General features: G+C 46.6%; 3 protein-coding genes across 12 annotated transcripts in view; 2 read left to right on the top strand and 1 right to left on the bottom strand.

Moving 5' to 3' along the window:
• Positions 1–12,259, top strand: part of LOC125955938 (dnaJ homolog subfamily B member 6) — a 61,825-nt gene extending 49,566 nt beyond the window's left edge. For 3 of the 9 annotated variants that reach the window (XM_049687289.1, XM_049687287.1, XM_049687288.1), the window contains exons 5-10: positions 8,664–8,944; positions 9,032–9,141; positions 9,342–9,641; positions 10,296–10,523; positions 10,583–10,883; positions 10,992–12,259. In XM_049687289.1, the coding sequence (XP_049543246.1) occupies positions 8,880–8,944; positions 9,032–9,141; positions 9,342–9,641; positions 10,296–10,523; positions 10,583–10,883; positions 10,992–11,094 (1,107 nt within the window). In that variant the 5' untranslated portion in view covers positions 8,664–8,879 and the 3' untranslated portion in view covers positions 11,095–12,259. Of the gene's footprint in view, positions 1–3,481; positions 3,505–6,252; positions 6,435–6,739; positions 7,152–8,663; positions 8,945–9,031; positions 9,142–9,341; positions 9,642–10,295; positions 10,524–10,582; positions 10,884–10,991 lie in introns of those variants that run through there. The other 6 variants (XM_049687294.1, XM_049687290.1, XM_049687293.1 and 3 more) reach the window with 6 other exon arrangements.
• Positions 12,260–13,377: 1,118 nt separating this feature from the next.
• LOC125955963 (NEDD8-conjugating enzyme UBE2F-like) lies at positions 13,378–15,438 on the bottom strand. 2 transcript variants are annotated; one of them, XM_049687341.1, is made up of 4 exons: positions 15,216–15,438; positions 14,775–15,162; positions 14,530–14,691; positions 13,378–14,323 (listed from the first exon to the last, which is right to left on the bottom strand). In XM_049687341.1, the coding sequence occupies exons 2-4, from the start codon at positions 15,075–15,077 to the stop codon at positions 14,207–14,209; spliced, it is 582 nt and encodes a 193-aa protein (XP_049543298.1). In that variant the 5' UTR covers positions 15,078–15,162; positions 15,216–15,438; the 3' UTR covers positions 13,378–14,206. The 2 variants fall into 2 exon arrangements, with proteins under 2 accessions (XP_049543298.1, XP_049543299.1); XM_049687342.1 differs by having other exon boundaries at positions 14,775–15,151.
• A 447-nt stretch (positions 15,439–15,885) lies between these two features.
• LOC125955921 (uncharacterized) lies at positions 15,886–17,857 on the top strand. The gene is made up of 2 exons (XM_049687257.1): positions 15,886–16,027; positions 16,110–17,857. The coding sequence occupies exons 1-2, from the start codon at positions 15,986–15,988 to the stop codon at positions 17,646–17,648; spliced, it is 1,581 nt and encodes a 526-aa protein (XP_049543214.1). The 5' UTR covers positions 15,886–15,985; the 3' UTR covers positions 17,649–17,857.
• The last annotated feature ends 342 nt before the right edge of the window (positions 17,858–18,199 follow it).

Below are 18,199 nucleotides of genomic sequence, written 5' to 3'. Positions count from 1 at the left end.
GGACGTGGCGAGGTGAGAAAGGGACGAGTTGAGCGCGGGCGCGCCTGCGGAGATCATGATGATGGTGCATGTCTCGTGAATTTACGGTAGCCGCCGCCACCACCAGACTGCCAGTCAGTTTCCTTTGCCACCAGTGCCTACCGTACCCTTTCCTCGTTGCTACTAACTACCAACACGAGATAATCCTCGGGATTTCAATTAACGGATACAGTACGCGCTGCGCTGCGCTGTTCCCAGACCATAACACCACCACCATCTATCTAGCACCCCCGAGTGATAAGCGGTACTTTTGTGGGCGGATTTGCGATTTGTTTGCTTTTGCCGAACGGTTAGTAAAGCCAAAGCCGTGGTGGTGTGGTGCTAGCATTGAGATGATGCCGGTACTCTCTTATCTTATCGTTAGCTTCCTTCGCCGAACATACCGTAGGTGGCCTCATTTCTTTATTTCGCATTTATTGCGCCTCCCTTCGCTGCTGCTGCTGCTGCGACGTGTGTATCAGAATCAAGCGAAGCGATATTTCTTATGAATGAAGCCGGATGATTTTTGCGTTTTTTTCGCTTCTGTCGATGGATTTGTGTCTTCGATCGGTCTATAGGGGTCGTCGATGTAATTGACCAATTGTGGCATTCGATGTTTTATAGGTTTTTGCTGCTGCACTGTCGCAATTTGCCGTGTGCTGGTGCTGCACATTCATCTAGTCAAGCGAGTACTCCGAATTCGATTAATCGCTCATGATTTCGATAGCGACTAGCGGTTGCATAAAAAGTATCTGAATCATCGATTCTAACCAGTCATCTAGCGGTGAATGCAATGGCGTTCGGTGCTCTCAACAGTTTGATCGAGTAATTGCTTTCGGGATCTGTATATGTGAGACGCAACGTCCAAGTGAAACTTTGGCAGTAGCAGCGTGGTCGGTGATTCGCCATCCGAGTTTGGTGCAATAGTTGCAAAATTCAGTTCCAACACACACACACACGGTTCCAACTCCTTGTTGCAACCTTCGGTGTAATAAATGTAGGAATTAAATCATAATAATTAAAATGCAGTGTGAAACTCGGTGATGCGAGCGTGAAAAGGTGTGAAATTTCCTCACCCTATTGCAATGAGCACCACTAGCAGTCGGTCGTGAAAGCGTCTGAGGCGCTGACCTCACACAACCTGAATAACATTACCCAGTTGTGTACCGGCCGGACGCACTCGACCTACCCTTGCTGCCGTGGTCACAAGAGCAGTGCGCGCAATCCATCATATTTCCAGTGCATTTCGGACAACGAGAACCAACCACCGTGTGTTGCGTACGGTTGTTTGCTCCCCTCCCCGGCTATCCCACACATACGCAGTGCGGATGTCGTTGGAGTTGCCCTTGGTGGTTTATAGTTGCCAAATAATAAAAATTGTGTTCCTACAGAGTTCCTGCAATCCATCGATGGATGGAGGCTTTCCAAGGTTAACTCGTAGCAAAATGACTTTCGTTTGTTGCAGCACAACAGGTGTCTTTGCAATAAAATGGTAAATGTTCGCAATCAATAAACCGCACAGAGCGAATGTACCTAGCGAGTGATGATGTGCTTTCGAGGACGTTTGGCAATCGAGAATAATGTTGGTTGTGCTCGTGGCACTAGAAGTGTTCCGCAATTGACAATCCCCCCACAACACATGACAATATGTCGTATGCGATCGTTGATTATTTCCTCCGTTTATTGAATGGAATGTGAAGCTTCAAACCTGTCAATGGGGGCGTGTCTGGTGGTGCTTCGGGGGTATTCTTCTTTAAGCAAACAATAGGTCCCGATTCATCATCGATCTAACGATCGGCTAAACTTTTCCATGAAAACCAACCTTTCCCTACTCTTCAGCCTAGTGAAGCTGTCAGGCCGTAGCGATCTTATCGGCATCTCAACGTGTTCGTCCGTCCCCCCTTTATCCCTCATCACCACGCACGTTTTGCAATCGTCGCGACTTGCCCTCCTCCGTGGCACGATCAGCGATAATATCTTGTCCTGTACGGGCTGCTTTTCTTGCACGATCTGCTTAACTAGCCTTCCAGAGATCTTAGTCTCTCTCTCTCTCTCTCTCTCTCTCTCTCTCTCTCTCTCTCTCTCTCTCTCTCTCTCTCTCTCTCTCTCTCTCTCTCTCTCTCTCTCTATCTTTCCCTCTGTCAGAAGAGAACGGCGGGATGGCAACGGTTCAAATTGAATTTCATCTTTCCGCCCGATCGCGCGAGCTCCGGTCGTCGATCGATCGATCGTCGCGATGTAGCAACAAACGATTTGTTCGGAACACGGTTCCCAGCCAATGGATCGCGATCGGTCGCCGGAAGCAGAAGATGAAATTGTTATTACTAAATTGTGAAAGCCATCATCGCTTCTGGTTGTTCTTTCGTTTAGCGACGCGACGCAGTTTCGGTCAAGATCGTGAGGTGGTTATTAGTGCGATCGGCGGCACTGACCGCTGGTAGCCGGCCGGCGGCGGTAACGACGAGTTTATCGAGAAGAAGAATTATGGTGTGGTAGCGGCACGGCTTCTCTTCTTCGATCGAAATCTCATGAACGTTTCTCAATGCCGCTGCTGTTGTCTCATGAAGCACTATAATGCCCGGGGTGAATGGGAGGACAATGCGCGGTGTCTAGAACCTCTGAGCTCTATTCGTGCCCGGATGATAGTATATCTTGTCCGATTGTATTATAGTCGAGCCGATTATTGACTAATGTCTTAATCGGCATGCAAGGCGCCGCGTATCGTGCATTCACATCGCCATTGTGCGATTATCTCGATCGGTTCATTTTCTTCGATGCCGATATAAACCGATTCTCGATCTCTACGTCTCGAGCTCCACACTTCTTCTTTTCTATATAATCTTTCGTGTGTACTAATTAGAATAATCTTCTAAGGGTTATATCACGATAACGGGCTCTTGGTTTTCTGTTTTGAGAAGAACGAGGAACACTGTTAGCGATCTGCGGAAGAGTAAACTTATAACATTTCATTACAAAAACAACTTGATCCTTTAGTTACACATTTGCCTTTCTCCAAATTTTCGGCTACCATTCGACTAGTTTATGATTTTTATACCATTTAAAAGGTTTTGTTCCAATAAGAAAAGCTACAAACATTTCGCGTTGCGCGCAATACCACGTGATCACCAAGGTGGATGATAGTGGACGGGCAGAACATAGAACAACTTCACCGGAAGAGCGTACGTGATGAAAACGCTAAAGTGTGTAAGCGTACCAGTGCGCCGGTTAGACATCATCCGGTGGAGAGGAAGCGACTAATCGTGCATAACATTCATAGCAGCCAGCGCCACCAACGTGCCAAATGTTTCTCCCCGCTGTCTGCCTTCCCCTAGAACGCCTAGACCACCATTACTTCAAGGAGGTTCCACGTGAGCTTCGAGTAAAGACGGAAAGGGAAGGGGGGGGGGGGGGAGCTTCAATGTTGGACAACAGCGACTGGCGGCGGATGTACTGAAGGTCAACATTCAAAGTGCCTTGTGGTGTGTGGTAGGTTGGTGATTGATTTGTACGCGGTACAGAATCAGCCAAGTGTTTTGTGGATGCTGCTGTAGCTCTCTGTGTGCTTATGTGTGAAGGTTTTTTTGTTTCAAAATTTAAATTAATATTATTACATCAAGTTTGGGATTGGGACAATCAGCAGCAGGGGTAGCACCCATGGATACGGCCGAAAGCACTTTCAGTAGGCTGGGTGTAGGGTCACCGTTTCCCAGCGTAACAACATGATTGCAGTGAAACGTCGTTTGTTCACGGTAGCAGTGCCGCCAGTTCAAACAATGGCGGCCCGGCTCCAGCTGGTAGACCTACGCCCGCCCGCCCGTCACATAATAACTCTCTGTGCGTAACAGGAAAAATAGAAAAATTTTCCCCCCTCGGCGGCACCTACGCCCCTTGATGACGCTCGAACAGTGAAAGAGGTGTCGAACGGTGGGCGGTTACCGTGGTACCGTCCCACCTTTTATCAAAGTTGCAATTTAAAGTTCGACGTTAAAAGATAGGCGAAGAAAGGAAGGAAGCGACAGCGCGCCGAGTTATGCGTAGAGCATCGTGTGGTGTGGTTGAGTGAAATGAAATTCACATTTTTCGTCATTCCGTTACGCAAGACCAAAGAACACGCCAGAGATGCGATGCGATGGTGAAGGATGGGAAGAGGAAACACAACCGAGAAGCGAATCATAATAATTTCCGAATGAACATGAAAATAATGCTGTGGTTATAGACGGGCTCCAAGATGAAGCCAGACCGTGACTGTCAAGACCTCCGGGTACGATAGGAGTATGGAAGAAACAGAGAGGAAAGGAAGAAAACGCTTTGTTTGTAACAAAAAAGGGTTTTGCTACTTTCTGCTGATGCTGCTGCTGGCGACGGTGATTGGTGGTGGGTGGTGATTGTTTGGTTTTATGCTGATGCGATACAATGCTGCTGCTGCCGCCGCCACATTCATCGTACCGTCGTTACCTCAAAGGCTTCTGATGCAGCGCAGCACCCACGACGACAGTATAGTAATAATAGAAGAAATCATAAGAAATGGTAATGCGCATGCTAAATGCACACCACCCCCACGGCGGCGGCGTATACATTGTGGTGTATTAGGCAACGAGTTATAAGATTGGATTAGGACAAGCCTTCGATTCGATCACCTGCGTTCGATGTATAGGATGAAAATGGCCGCCAACGCCCCTTTTTTTTTGTTTAAAGAGGAATATATTACTAGTTGGTACTTTGAGCACATTGCATTCGCTGGATCCGCTTTATATCCTGCATGTCCAATTACGGATTGCACGTGTTTTAATGGTTGAGTCATGCAACACAGAATAGAGACTCTGTCTCTGTCTCTGTCTCTAGAGGCAGGCTGCAGAAGGAAGAAAATGGCATTCCACATTCCCTCTTAACCAACCGCTGACCGATGGTGTGCTAAACGTTTGCCCCTTTGCACTGGGTGCTAGGTCGGTCCTGTTTTACCACCCATCATCCTGCTGCATGCCCATTAAGAGACACTCCGGGAGCGCCAAAGGTGCAGCAGTTTTAAGGTGAAATACACTATGGCCCTGTGTGCTGGCGGTGTTTGAACCCCGGTTTGAAGGGAAAACACCGCTTTGTGAGGGGCAGATAGAAATCGTCCTGAATCGCCAGCAGCGCCAGCAGCGCCAGTCACAGCCTGGCTATATAGATGCATGCTGTACAGCATAAAAAGCAGTTTCGCCGCGAACACACGAACGTTTCGTTCCGCTGTTTAGCAATTTGCTTTTCTCGCGGACACACGAATGTAGCTACAGACAAGCACATGATCATCAAGCACAAAGGTATGAACCAGCAACACATTCTTCTCCCCCCGTAAGAGGAAAGCTTTCCGCAATGCATTTTGGTGGATGGTGGCTTTTAGGTGTGTGAATAGCGACGGACGTGCAACGATTTGCAATCCGCCGTCCGCCGTTATCTCCATCGCCCCTGCTGGATCGTCAGTGACATTTGAACTCTCATTTGTGCTCACGGTGCCGCTAACGGTCGCCTGCTGACCTGGACGTCGCGTTTGTCTAGCGTTTTCGTTGAGCCTTCCTCAATATGTGATGCCTTGCGGATGGTAGGGCGTCGGAGAGGTCTCTCCGGGGATTTCCTTGGTACGTAAACGCGCGTTGTACGGATTGTGGACGCAAAGCAGCTTTTATAGCAACTTTCTTGCCTTCGGGAAAGGAATTCGTGCACACACTTCGTACGTGTTTTTGTGCAGGAAATGTGTCTTTTGGAATAATACGAGCATTGCAATCATTTCTGCAACACCTTCATGCTTTGCGTTCTACCTCTGCCTTGCATTAGCAAATGGTCTCGTATGGTGGTGACTGTAAGATCACAAATTGCAAATTCATCTTAAAAGAAGAAGAATTGCATGAAATGCAGCTCGTTTTTTTTTCATTCTGCTAGCGTGCCATATATGCAAGTTCACTGCGGAGTCTGCATTACCATCTGATTGAAGATGAAACTCCTGCATACATGCAACCGAGCTGAGAGCGACCTTTGCACGATGGGCTGACAGAATGGTCAAGTGGTGTGGTGTCGAGGGCAGCGACGGGGCATCTCTAGCACGTGGTTGTGACTCACCGCGTGCGCGATGCTCGCCGAGAGTGCTTGTTGCTTGTCTGATGCATCCATTGGAAAGAACAACAATCATTCCCTGTCAGAAGCTGTTTGCGTCGTGGTGCGTGCGGTGTTGTCTGGTAGTGAATCACAGAGCAACAGCAGCAGCAGCAGCAGCAGCAGCACAACCGGAACCGCGCGATTATTGCGAGTGATTCCTTCCTTTCCCGATGGCTTCGAAAGCCCATTTGTCGTGTTTGTTCTACCTGCTGCTGGTGCTGCTGGGTATCAGTATCAGGTGATCTTCCCACCAAACCACCAGCTACTACTATCAACGGGAACGGTAGGTAGGAGCACAACTTTATTTGCAATAGTAGGTCTGGGTCGTAATCTCAAGGCAATGATGAAATGTGTATTCCAACAAGTGGCTTTTGCGTGTACAGTGCTTTACTCATCTTAGCGCGAACGTCACTCCCGGAGTGTAGATACCATCGAGCACCCATAACGGCACTGGTGGTCGCAGTGCAAAACAAACACGCACACTCAACCCTTTTACAACGCGAGACATGCACGCAGACATACGTGTGGCGTACTACGGTCAGCTGATAAGAAAGAGATTGTGCACATTGGTGGGTGTGCTGTTGTGTGTGCGAGTAGCAGCAGCTGTCTGGTGGATGGCACAGTGGCGTAATGCCGCGAACGCCCCGCCCGCACCAGCCTGCTCCAGCAGTGCAGATAAGAGCACCGTACCGCACCGGTAGTATCTCTCGTTCGCTGGATTGGCTTGAACTTGGGCCCTGAAACATAAACTTGGCACACTGTTGGGCAGAGAACGAAGAGAGAAAGCACGGTCAAACGTATCGAATAGCACTTCGTTCGGTCGTTCGGAAGCAATCTAGAAACGTGATCTAAGTGTTTGTAAATTAGTGATTGATATTGCCGGAGGATAATTGTGTGTCCGTTGAAATCAAAGGTTACTGTGTTAGTAGCTAACCGTGTTTTGGATAATGGACATTCGTTTAAACCATTACCACGTGTTTTAGGTTGTCGCAGCGTATTTGATCGTTAGTATTTGATCGTAAGAAGTGAATTCGAAAGCCGATATACTCGAACGAAGTTCAACTTCACAAACCAACGACTGATGCGTATGACTTACGTGTGGGAGCGAGCTGGCTGTTCGATTAGGAATAACTGCGAGCGGCCTGTTGTCCTTTTTGGAGTGTGTATGCAGTACCAGCGGTCATTCCCTGATAAAAGAATCTGTGACCGACGATCACGACATACGGGATTAGCTTGGGTTCGTGATGACTCAATCCGGCAGGCAATGCAAAGTAGAGAAAGTTATTAAAAACGTACGAAGTTAGGGCGAACATGTGTAGAACAGAGTATGCGTTTGGAGTGCTGTTCTGGGCTGAATGCATCGTGTGCCTGCCATATGAAGGCCGCAGCCTAGTGTATGTGCTTGCGATTGTAATCAGCTATCAGTAATCTCCACTGGACCAAGCCAACCAGCCAGCTGGAACAGGGGATCCCAATCGAACCTGTTTTGGGCTGACGAAAGAGAAACCGCAGCATACAAATACAATGCTTGTAGTGCACCGGCCACGTGTCATAAATGGTGTTGATGACCATCAGTTTCACATAATGGCATCCTTACTCTCTCTCTCAACGTTACGCTCCTGCTTGCTTAAGAGATACCGCACGTGAGCGCTCGCTTGCAAGCAGATGGCAACGGGTCTTGTTGCTCACTCTTGCCAATGTTTGGATTCTGGCGTTGATGGTGATCTTGAAAACAGATCACACGCGACACCAAAACGATCATTAATACAGAGACCGCCTTCTTTCCCCCGGGCACACCCACACCCATCCTTACCTAATATGCGCCATACGATCCCGTATGTGGGAGCTGTTCGGCGGGTTCCATCTAGTATAGACCCACGTTTGTCACACGGCACGCGGCGCTAAAGAAAAGGGGCATTGGCACTGAAAGACACGGAAGAGCACCACGAATGAAGGTGCTGCTTGCGTGGGAGACGAACGGCGGACGGACGGACGGTCGGATCAACCCATCCTTCCGTGGTTCCGATTTCATTTGCCAAAAAAAACAGAGAGCTGTAGTAGTGCAAGTAATGGTGTAGTAGTGGATGTGTTACCAGTAGTGTGTTCCACCTGGTACACGCCGCCGGTACGTTCGATGACGATGCTGCTGGACTCTGTTAGCGTGTTTGTCACTGTCCCCCTTCCAAAATCGCCTAATGATCGCGGGAGATTCTGTTTTTGGTTGGGAGAATTATTTCAGGTTTTACCAAGGGGGGGCGCGAACGCTTGAAGATTATGACAAATACCGGTGTACCATGGAGAGTGTTGTGAGTCATCGGTCCGATCGTGATTGGACGTGATGGTACCGAAGAGAAGATCGAATACCAATAATTGGCTAAGTCCGCCTAAGAGATTATGAAAGTGTATGATGCAAACATTCCAACTGACGCAGCAATATGTGATCAGTGATTCATTTGACAAGTAGCGCAATCGTAGTTGACATCGTTTTGATTGGATTGTTTCGGTTTTCGTTTCAGTTCGTCAGGGCGCCGGTGGGGGTTGATTTAGTCAAACTCCCCTTACCTTCGTTACGAGAGAATAAACATCTCACAAAAATCAGTCCAAATGCAGGACTAGAGCAACGCAAATAGCCCAGTGACGGAGACCAGGTGGTAGAGAACCGAGAGCACAACCAACCGGATTCACCTGAAACTATAGAGTGGAGTAAAGAAGGAAAGCGGCACACATACAAGATGGTAGACTACTATAAAGTTCTGGACGTTTCCAGATCGGCGACAGAGGCGGAAATCAAAAAAGCGTAAGTAGCGTGCTGCAGGCTCCTTTTACATTCCGACTTTCTGATTTGATCAACCATGAGTGTAACCACTTTCTTTTTGCATTTCAGATACAAAAAGTTAGCCCTAAAATGGCATCCAGATAAAAATCCTGACAACCCAGACGAGTCCAACAAGCGGTTCAAGGAAATTTCCGAAGCATATGAAGTACTCTCCGATGGTAAGTGAGCTGCGGTCACTATATTCAAGTTTACAGGATGGTATGGGCACGTAGATGGTTTTAGTTCGCCGGTAGCCAACCTCTCGGTACCGATAGTGGGCAAACACACAGTACGGAGGTGTCATCGTACATCGTACGTTGGTAAAAAGATTACTTTTTTATCTGACTGGTATTTTCTTATCCTCACGACACCTATGTAGCCTATAAACGGAGAACTTACGATAACATGCGGAAGGCTGGTTGCAACGGTTCGGCTGGTAGCAGCGCCAATGGCACCGGCAATGGTTTCGGTGCTCGGCGTGATACCAAGTACTCCTCCAGTTACTTCACCAATCGCGACTACAGCAGTAGTCGCAGCAATGGCAACTACGATCCGTACCACCACTACCATCAACGCTACGATCCACCCAACGGTCGCGACCACTATACCGCCAGCGGCGGCAGTCGTACGTTTTCGTTTCGAGGATTTTTTGAGACGACGCCATTTTTCCGCTTCTTTGGTATAGTTGCAATTGCAGTGAATAGATTTGTTTCGCGTTATCGGGTGCTACGCTGGCTTCGCATCTGGTATACCGCTCGGATAACATACTTTGTCTGGCGGCACATCAGCTTCGCTACCATCCCTTGCTACCGATCGCTAGCGGGGCGCCCGTTTGTGTGTTTGCTACAGATTTGGTTGAGTTAGCGAATGAAGTGTTAACACAAGAGCACTAATTGTGTTCGAGGAAGGCGATTCGATTTGAATTGGCGAATAGCTGTGAACTGTTTTCATTTGTGTGATAATGCGCTTTGCCTCTTGGTTTCGATAACTAATAGCATGGAAAATCGTGTGTTTTTCAATATGAAGTTCATGTGAGCTGAACTTTCTTCTTTATGAAATGGTCCAAATGAAATGCTTCCAACGAATATAGTGGTTACGCGTTGATAAACAACAAGTACCATGAAGTGAGTGGAATGTGCCGTGTGTCCGTTATTGCAACGAAGAGAAACCCCGATAACAAGCATATATCATCTTTGCTGGTCCGTTTCATTGGCTAACATAATCGTTTGTTCTATTGCGATACTAATCTTTGACGTGTGACGTTCACCTAGACTATCGTTGTAACACCCATCCGTTATCCTCATTTCCTTTAATTTGTCAAACCCGAAAACAGAAAAGAAACGTCGCATCTATGATCAGTACGGCAAGGAGGGACTGTTGAACAATGGAGGTGCATCGGATCGGTACCATCAGAGCACACGCCACCGGCGGCACAATGGTAACGGCGTCGGCGTTGGCATGGATGACTTCGAGTTCTTCGGTTTCCCGTTCACATTCCGTGACCCGGAGGTGGTGTTCCGAGAGTTCTTCGGTGGCTCACCGTTCGATGAGTTGTTCAGAGGTAAGTTAGGCTTGCGGTTGTCGGTTGTCCGTTGTCTTAAATTCGGCTCTTCTTTACAGTCAGTCAACCCGTTCATCACAATGGTCGACGAGCAGCAAATGGGGCTAGCAATGGGCACCATCACCACCATCATCACCATCAAAGACACTCGCACCCGCAGAATATTATCTCGTCCCCGTTCATGACCCCGTTCATGAGCATTAATCTGATGGACGATTTCTTCAATGGCGGCGATCCGATGGGCCATCGGAGTGGTGCGGTCAGCTCGATCTCGGAGTTTAGTATGGGCGGCGGTGGTCCCGTCAAACGCACCTCCACCTCGACCACCTTCGTTAATGGCAAGAAACTGATGACGAAAAGGTAAGGAAGCGGTTGCAGCAGGCTCGAGGACCAACTGAAAAGTCATGCAACTCAATTTGGGCGGTATTCACTCTCCTTTTTCTTTCTCTTCCTTTGCTGCACTACCAGGGTGTTCGAGAATGGCACGGAAACGATAATGTCCTACGAGAACGATGTCCTAAAATCAAAGACTGTCAATGGGGTCGCTCAAGCTATATCGTACAACCATTAGAATGTGGGAGGTTAGAGTCGGACGAAGAGGGCGAAGAAGTAGTGGATAGTTTATTAATAATTGAAACAAAACAGAACAGAAAACAGGCGCTTAAAGAACTACGCTCTACCGTACCGTTCCGGGGAGGGTAGAAATGAATTCCAAGCGAATTATGGGCCAGAAGTGTGAGCCGGATTACGGCGGGGTAATCTACCCAGTCAGAAATCCGTGCCGAGTTGTGCTGTGCTCTCGTCTATTTAGTGGCTGGTTGGCTATAAGTAGCGATCGACAAAGATGAGTAGAGAGAAAACAATTAAATTTTCATAGCTACCACCACCTCCTAGCAAAACAAAAATGCCCTACCCCTGAAGTTACACATCTTAGGTTTAGTCGATAATTAATGATAAAATGCGTAGGGAGTTTGACGAGTAATTTATGTATGTATAACAAAAAAGATCACCTGGCGCCGCGGCATCCACGACTAACGAATCAAGAAGCGTAAGCCGAATATATAGAGGGTCGGTTTGAAATCACGATGAAGTTACACGACTGGACATAAAGGATGTAAGGAGCAAACACTCAAGAGGAAAACGATAGGGATGACATGGAGAGAATGAGAGAAAGAATTCGTGGTGGGTTAGGTGGTGGTAGACGAAGGAGATTCTGAAGAAGATGGAGTGCCAGGATGAAGGACGGAAGTATTTTGAATTGGTAGATGAAATTGGTTTGGCATTTTGATAATGGCCCTGCAGTTGGATAGCGTTTGCGATTTGTTTGAGCCCACAAAGCACCAATTGCCTTCTACAGTTGGTTAGTTCTGTACAACAATATATTTGATGAACAAAAAAACTGTGTCTAACCAGGGATTCAGCGGATAAGAAAGAAATGTTTTGTGTGCGCCTTTAGGTCCGATCGTTTTTCTTTACTACGGTCTGGCCAAGGAGTGTAGATGATCCGCTCTCTACTGTCCCGTTGATAGCATTAACAGTCATCCAAAATATTTAGAGCAGCATCCCGGGCAGGGATTTGAAATCCGCTGGTTGGAATAATCGTTCGGAAATCATTTTTAAATGAAACCTCTGATGATCTATTGGCGATATCTCGAGAGCAATGAAAGAAAAAAACAGCCGAGAAAATATTTAATAGTTTAGTTTCGTTCGTGAAAGCAGTTAAAGATAAAAATAAACATGTGGAAGTAGACTTTTTACTTACATCTTTGATGGAAATACACAGGAGGAAATATCGCCACGCTCACGATACTGAATTGTTCATTGATCATCACTTTTCCATGCCATAGAAATCAGATTCCACGAAGCAAATAGCAAAGAAACAATAGAAAATCTGCTAGGCGAGAATCGATGAACTCTAAGGTTAACAATATCTTCGGACAGCAACCTTTTTGACCAGAAACAAAAGCAATTCAACAAAAGGATCACAACAAAACTGCAAAAAAAAGGCTCTGGAATGTGTGTTCTACTGTTGTCAGTGTAAGGAGAAGCACAGAGTTATCTTTAAAATATTTTTCGCCAGGTCCTTCGTTTTACCATCACCGCGCCAAACTACCCCAACTGCTGTACATTACGTTCACTTTGTAGTATGTTTGTGCTATTTGTTTTGTTGTTTAGTTACATTCTGCCAGCATTATTTTGAATTAAACAGTTAGTAAAATGCTAATGCTAAGCACTTCACTTAACTATGTAAGTAAAACTCGGTTCACTATAACTGCGCCGATAACAGCGATTTTAGAAAGGAGGGAAGCTATACATGCGCAGTTGCATCTATTGGAAGTGCTGATTTGCAGAATCTAATATACACGTGTTTTCCATGGGTTTACTATAGAGACCCTATTGCGATAAGCTGGTCTGTCGTTGACTTTTTGGATCTTTTTCTTTTTCAATTTCCATCGTTTCCAAATATAATTTGTCCGAGTAGTAATTTTTAACTGGCGCAATAAATAAACAAGTGTAATGAACTGCATATAAATATGGAAAATCGACAAATTTACGCTGTAGTAATACCCCAAAATGAACTCCACATCCCACGCAAGAATGAAAAGGTTTTAAGAGTGCGCAAAACGGCTACAAAATGCAAACAGAACAGTACCAGTATCATGGTAACGCTGCTGGTAATTAAAGAAAAAAAACTGAAATATAACCGATTTCTGGCGAATCAAGTTGCAACTTAAATGAGTGCTTTTACCTGTGTTTTAATATTGCTATCACCTAGTGCTATCACAATCAGCGCCACGATTTTTTTCTGTGATACAGGTAAGAAGGTGGACTAACAAACGAGATATTTCATCATCTCAACTCACAGCAGTTTTCATTTATTTCTCTAGACATTTCTAATCTTACAAGCTGAAAGTTCAATTATCAGTAAATTGTACCCGGCTGAATCTCTCTTTAATGTATATAATTACAATCGGTTGTTTGTCGAGGAGGGGTGGCAAACAACCACTGAGCAGTCGGCTCTTCCGGTCGGTTCCTTTCTTACTAGTGTCCCCATCCTACTGCGCCAGGAAATCAAGAGCAGGAGAGGGATAAACGGGACTTGTTCTTGGTCGTAAATTACAGCAAAAGGACGCGCACAGTACATTAAAATAAACATCGTCACAGACATCCAACCTATACATCAGTTCATGTTCTAACCCTGCATCGTACGAAACACACAAAACACCCAAATCACGATTGGTTTTTGACTGCGTCTCTGCAATTGAAAAGAGTCCAAATTCTAAACTGCCCTTTCACCTCACTGTATTGTGTGCGTATACCTTGCTGGAATAGAGATACATTTCGTTTACAATAAACGGAAAACAAAACAAATTAGCTATACCTTTATCTCTCTCTCTCTCTCTCTATCTCGCCGAAAAGAAGAAGCTTTTGAATTCCTGAGTCCTGAGTAAAATCAGCAGGCTCGAGCGACCGCAGGAACACTGGCTGATGCCGCTTCTTAGTATTTCCCCAACCCCGCAGCCAATTCACACGTACAACACAACGCTCTACTGGCAGAATTTGGTCCGGCATTCCGGTCCGGCCTGGCAGGGACAGGAAGTGTTTAGAAAAGGGCCGGCCCGACTGACCATGACAATTTTGCAGAATGTGGCGGGACGACACCACCGCAAGGCTGTGTTTGACTATCGTCGTGCGTAGATCGCCACGTACTCGCGCACCTTCGTATGGAAGCGTTCCTTATCTTTGGAGTATTGTTCCGCCGCCTCGATGTTGAGCGGATCATCAAAGTTGAGCAGGTCCTGTAAGGTTGGGGAATAAGAACGGAAAAAAGAGTATAGCAATGAGGATCAAATTCATTGGGCAAGACGATTGCACGCAGTTCACGGTGCCTCTACTGGCAATTCAATCCAAGTAAGCTAGACGATCGAGATGGCGTGGCCACTCTCATCTCGTGAGCTTTGCCCTGCACTGCTGTGTGATTTATCCATTCTATAGCAATACGTACGGTAAAGAGTGAGTTCAGGCCCCAGATGACGTCCTTAAGGCGACGGGTTGGTGCCCAACCGAGACCATCGATCGAATTAAGCCGGAGCAACGAAAGGCAGATGTCACCGTCGACGGAAATATTTGGGTGCCACAGTTTCGTGAGACACTTCACTTTGGGCGGCTGAAAAGCAAAGGCAAGAGAGTGAAGAAGGTGAACGAACGCGAGGTAAGTGTGAGTTTCCGGGTGTCGCGCGGCACACTTACGGCCATGTTATACTCTTCCGGTACCAGCACACTGAACTTGAAGCGACCACCGCACCAGAACCCCTCGCTAGGGCAGATCGCAAGCGTAAACTCGCTGAGGACGTTCGGATCGTGGAATGTTACCTTGCAGGTGGCAGGTAGATTCTGTTCCAGCTCCTGTACCTCCTTGACGAGCAGAAACTCTCGTATCGATATCCGCTTGCTGGTCGCCTGGTTCGCCACGGATCCGTTGGCCGCTGAGCTGCCACCGTTGTTGTTCCCGCTGGTGTTTGATTCTTTCTTTTTCCTCGCTAGTGTGATCATTCTATTGCGGTTGGAAAGGTACTGCCACTGGCACTGCCGTGCACTTCCTGCCTGCTGCCTACTATCGTCCCGTGCTACTTGACCTCTTCAGTCTTGATTAGCGTGCCTTTTGGAATTTACGTGTGGTGTATGACTCACATTCGCTATGTTTGTTGTTGTTTGTCGCAACTTTCGGATTCCCCAAATTTCCCGAATCCTTTTCGCTGCCCTAACTAACGGGGTTGGTGGATTGCATCAGCAACGACTAGATAGCGTCCCGGAAGTAGAGCAAAGAACACAGTTTCATGGGAAACAGCCAATTCTCCGTTCGATTTTTACGAATTTCACTATTCTTCACGAATTTTGCTTTTGCTGCCTCCCTCTTCCCTCTTCCCTCTTCCTTCTGACGATCTCGTAAAACGTCAAAACATGTCATCCATGCGACGAGCACAGCAAAATCGATAAAGCCGCGTTTACACGCCACGATATTTCAGTGCTATTTGTATCGGCACAGATGAAAGTCGTAATGAGATCGGAGCAATCGGTGGAGTGATTGTTTTCATAGCTATTTGCAAGATCAAAGTTGTGGAAGCAGCCATGGAGAAAGAACACATATTTATAGAAATTAGATAAATTGAAATATTCTTTGCATGAAATCTGTTTAGATCGACTGCGATGATCAAAAATAGTCAAATCGTTGCAAATTTCCGTTCCAATTTCACAAGTTCCGATGCGAAACCAGATTGAAATCTGCACAGAAAAATCGCAGCGTGTGGACCGCCCTTTATACGTCAAATTGTCCGCTGTCACTGTTCGGCGAGGAGTTTACCGCGAAAATCGGCCACAGAAGAGCTAAAGCGAACGGATTTTTGTTAATTTCCATCGCATAAAACGAGAATTGTTGCACGTTTGTGCGCCTACGGGAAAACATGCCCAGACATCACAATTACATGGATCGATTGCCAGATGAGGTAAGCTGAAAACGAGTGGGTTTGTAAATTGCATCAACCGGTCTTTATCCTTCTCTCTTCATGTCACTCTCGCGGTGTGCAGATTTTGTGTATGGTGTTCGATCGTCTGGATCTTGAAAACGTGAAAACGGCCTCCCGGACCTGCCAGCGATGGAATGCCATCATCTTTTTTAGTGGATACGTGGACAGATTTCGGCTGGATATCAATGTATTGAACCATGCTACTACGAGGAAGCAGCAAGAGGTACCAAAATTGAAACGGTTGATACAACGGGCGAAACAGATTGTAATGCACACACAACGCCAATATCGCGGTTTAAGCATGAGCGTAGAACCGATTCTGGAATCGCAATTTCCAGCGTTTTGGAAAGCCATTCACCCGAAAATCACGCAACACCTCCGGGAGCTCGAACTTGACTTCATTGAGGGCTCGATGGTGAGGATATTTCCGTTGATAGCTGATGCGTTACCGTCGATGTCGCACCTACAAATGTTCAATATAGCAGACTACACTTATAGTGATATGTACCAGAAGAGCATACCAACGCTTCGAAGTCAATCGGTTATGCATCTATCGATGGACTGCAAATACAAGTTCTTGGTGGACATGCCGCAGCTGCAAACTTTCGATGGTGCACTGAGCGCACTGCATCCTCCGGCCGATAACTCCGGCAAATCGCCGCTTGTGTTCGGGAAGCTGAAAGACCTATCGGTAAACGTAAAAGGATGGAAACCAACTGATCCCTCATCCATCTTTCGTCGAATGCCGTACTTGGAGCGATGCGATTGGGATGTGCCGTTAGAAGAGGATCTCTTCATATCAATGGGTGAAACGTGCCCCTTGCTAAGCTCTATCGATTTTTCGAAAACCATATACCTTTCCAATCCATCTTTGTTGAAGAGTGTGCTTAATCTCACCCAGCTTCGTCGTCTGCGGTTTCATAAGATTATTCATTTGGAGGAGCAATCGTTTTTAGATTTTTCGAAACTAACCCAGCTAGAGTCGCTGGATCTGGGTAAAACGATTGTAAAGCCCAGCACGTTACTGAACTTGCCCAAGTCGGTCCGAAAGCTTGGGCTGCTCATCGATCAGGAGGCTGAACAAAGCTTGAGTGACATCATCACCTGCAACCTCTCGCACCTAACAGAACTCCGTTTAGCGTATTATCGCGCACCAGCGTCCCAGAAATTGTTAAAATCGTTATCCCTTTTTGAGCAGCTTGAGGTACTGCATTTTTCCCGTTGCCATTTCACTCAACCGTTTTTCCTTGGGATGGATGGCACTCTGCCTCGTCTCCATACTTTGCTGTTCACGAAATGCAAACTCGAGACGAAGCATCTTCTCGGGCTCCAGATAAAGTTTCCCCGATTGAAGGATTGCTTGTTTTTGAAATGCTTCGTTATGACCGAATCAGAAGGCGATGAGGAGGAGGAGGAGTACGATTCGGATGATACGTTCGAAAGCGATCTAAACTCAGAAAACGATTACCCCGGGTACGAGTACGATTTAGATTCCGATTACACCGACAGCGATGGATACCAATATGATGATGGTTCGGATTTCGAACTCGACTACGATGATTACGCTTTGCTATCGGCCTTAGCAGATCTTGCACCCTAAAGGTAGCTTACCGGTTGTTTAAGATAAGGCGCTCACTCCATGCTCACGGGCTCATTCCTTAGTATAAGAATTGTATATGAATTTACAGGAGTCTCGCTCTATCCTAGCGGAAGCCGGCATTCCGAATGTATTGTAAATATGATGTGCCATGTGTGAAGACACGAATTTGATTATGAAAAAATGAAATAAACACATGAAGTTTCTTAAACAGCAAGGAAGTAATCTTGTTTTGCTTTATTGGGCGAGGAACTACCATCTGATTCATGGCCATGACCTTACGAAAATGGAAATTCCAATGTCCAGCTGCTCCAAATGCAGGCCTTACTGGTTAAATCCCGAACGCATCATCATTGCCGCTGAAAATATAACACACTACTCCTGGACTCTGCTGCCCATCTTGCGGTCTGGATTGGGTAAGCTACGTAAACTGCTTGCTAAATGAAAGTGTGTGGGGAATAGCAGCATCTCAACACAATCGCCATCATGTCGAAAGGCACAGCCGCAAAAAGATGAGTTAATGCCTCAGAACTCATTCCTTATCACATCGCAGT

The sequence above is a fragment of the Anopheles darlingi genome, chromosome 3, assembly GCF_943734745.1.
Source record: "Anopheles darlingi chromosome 3, idAnoDarlMG_H_01, whole genome shotgun sequence".
NCBI classification, from domain to species: domain Eukaryota; kingdom Metazoa; phylum Arthropoda; class Insecta; order Diptera; family Culicidae; genus Anopheles; species Anopheles darlingi.
The sequence above is the reverse complement of the archived record's forward strand: the minus strand, read 5'-3'. Positions and strand labels throughout refer to the sequence as shown.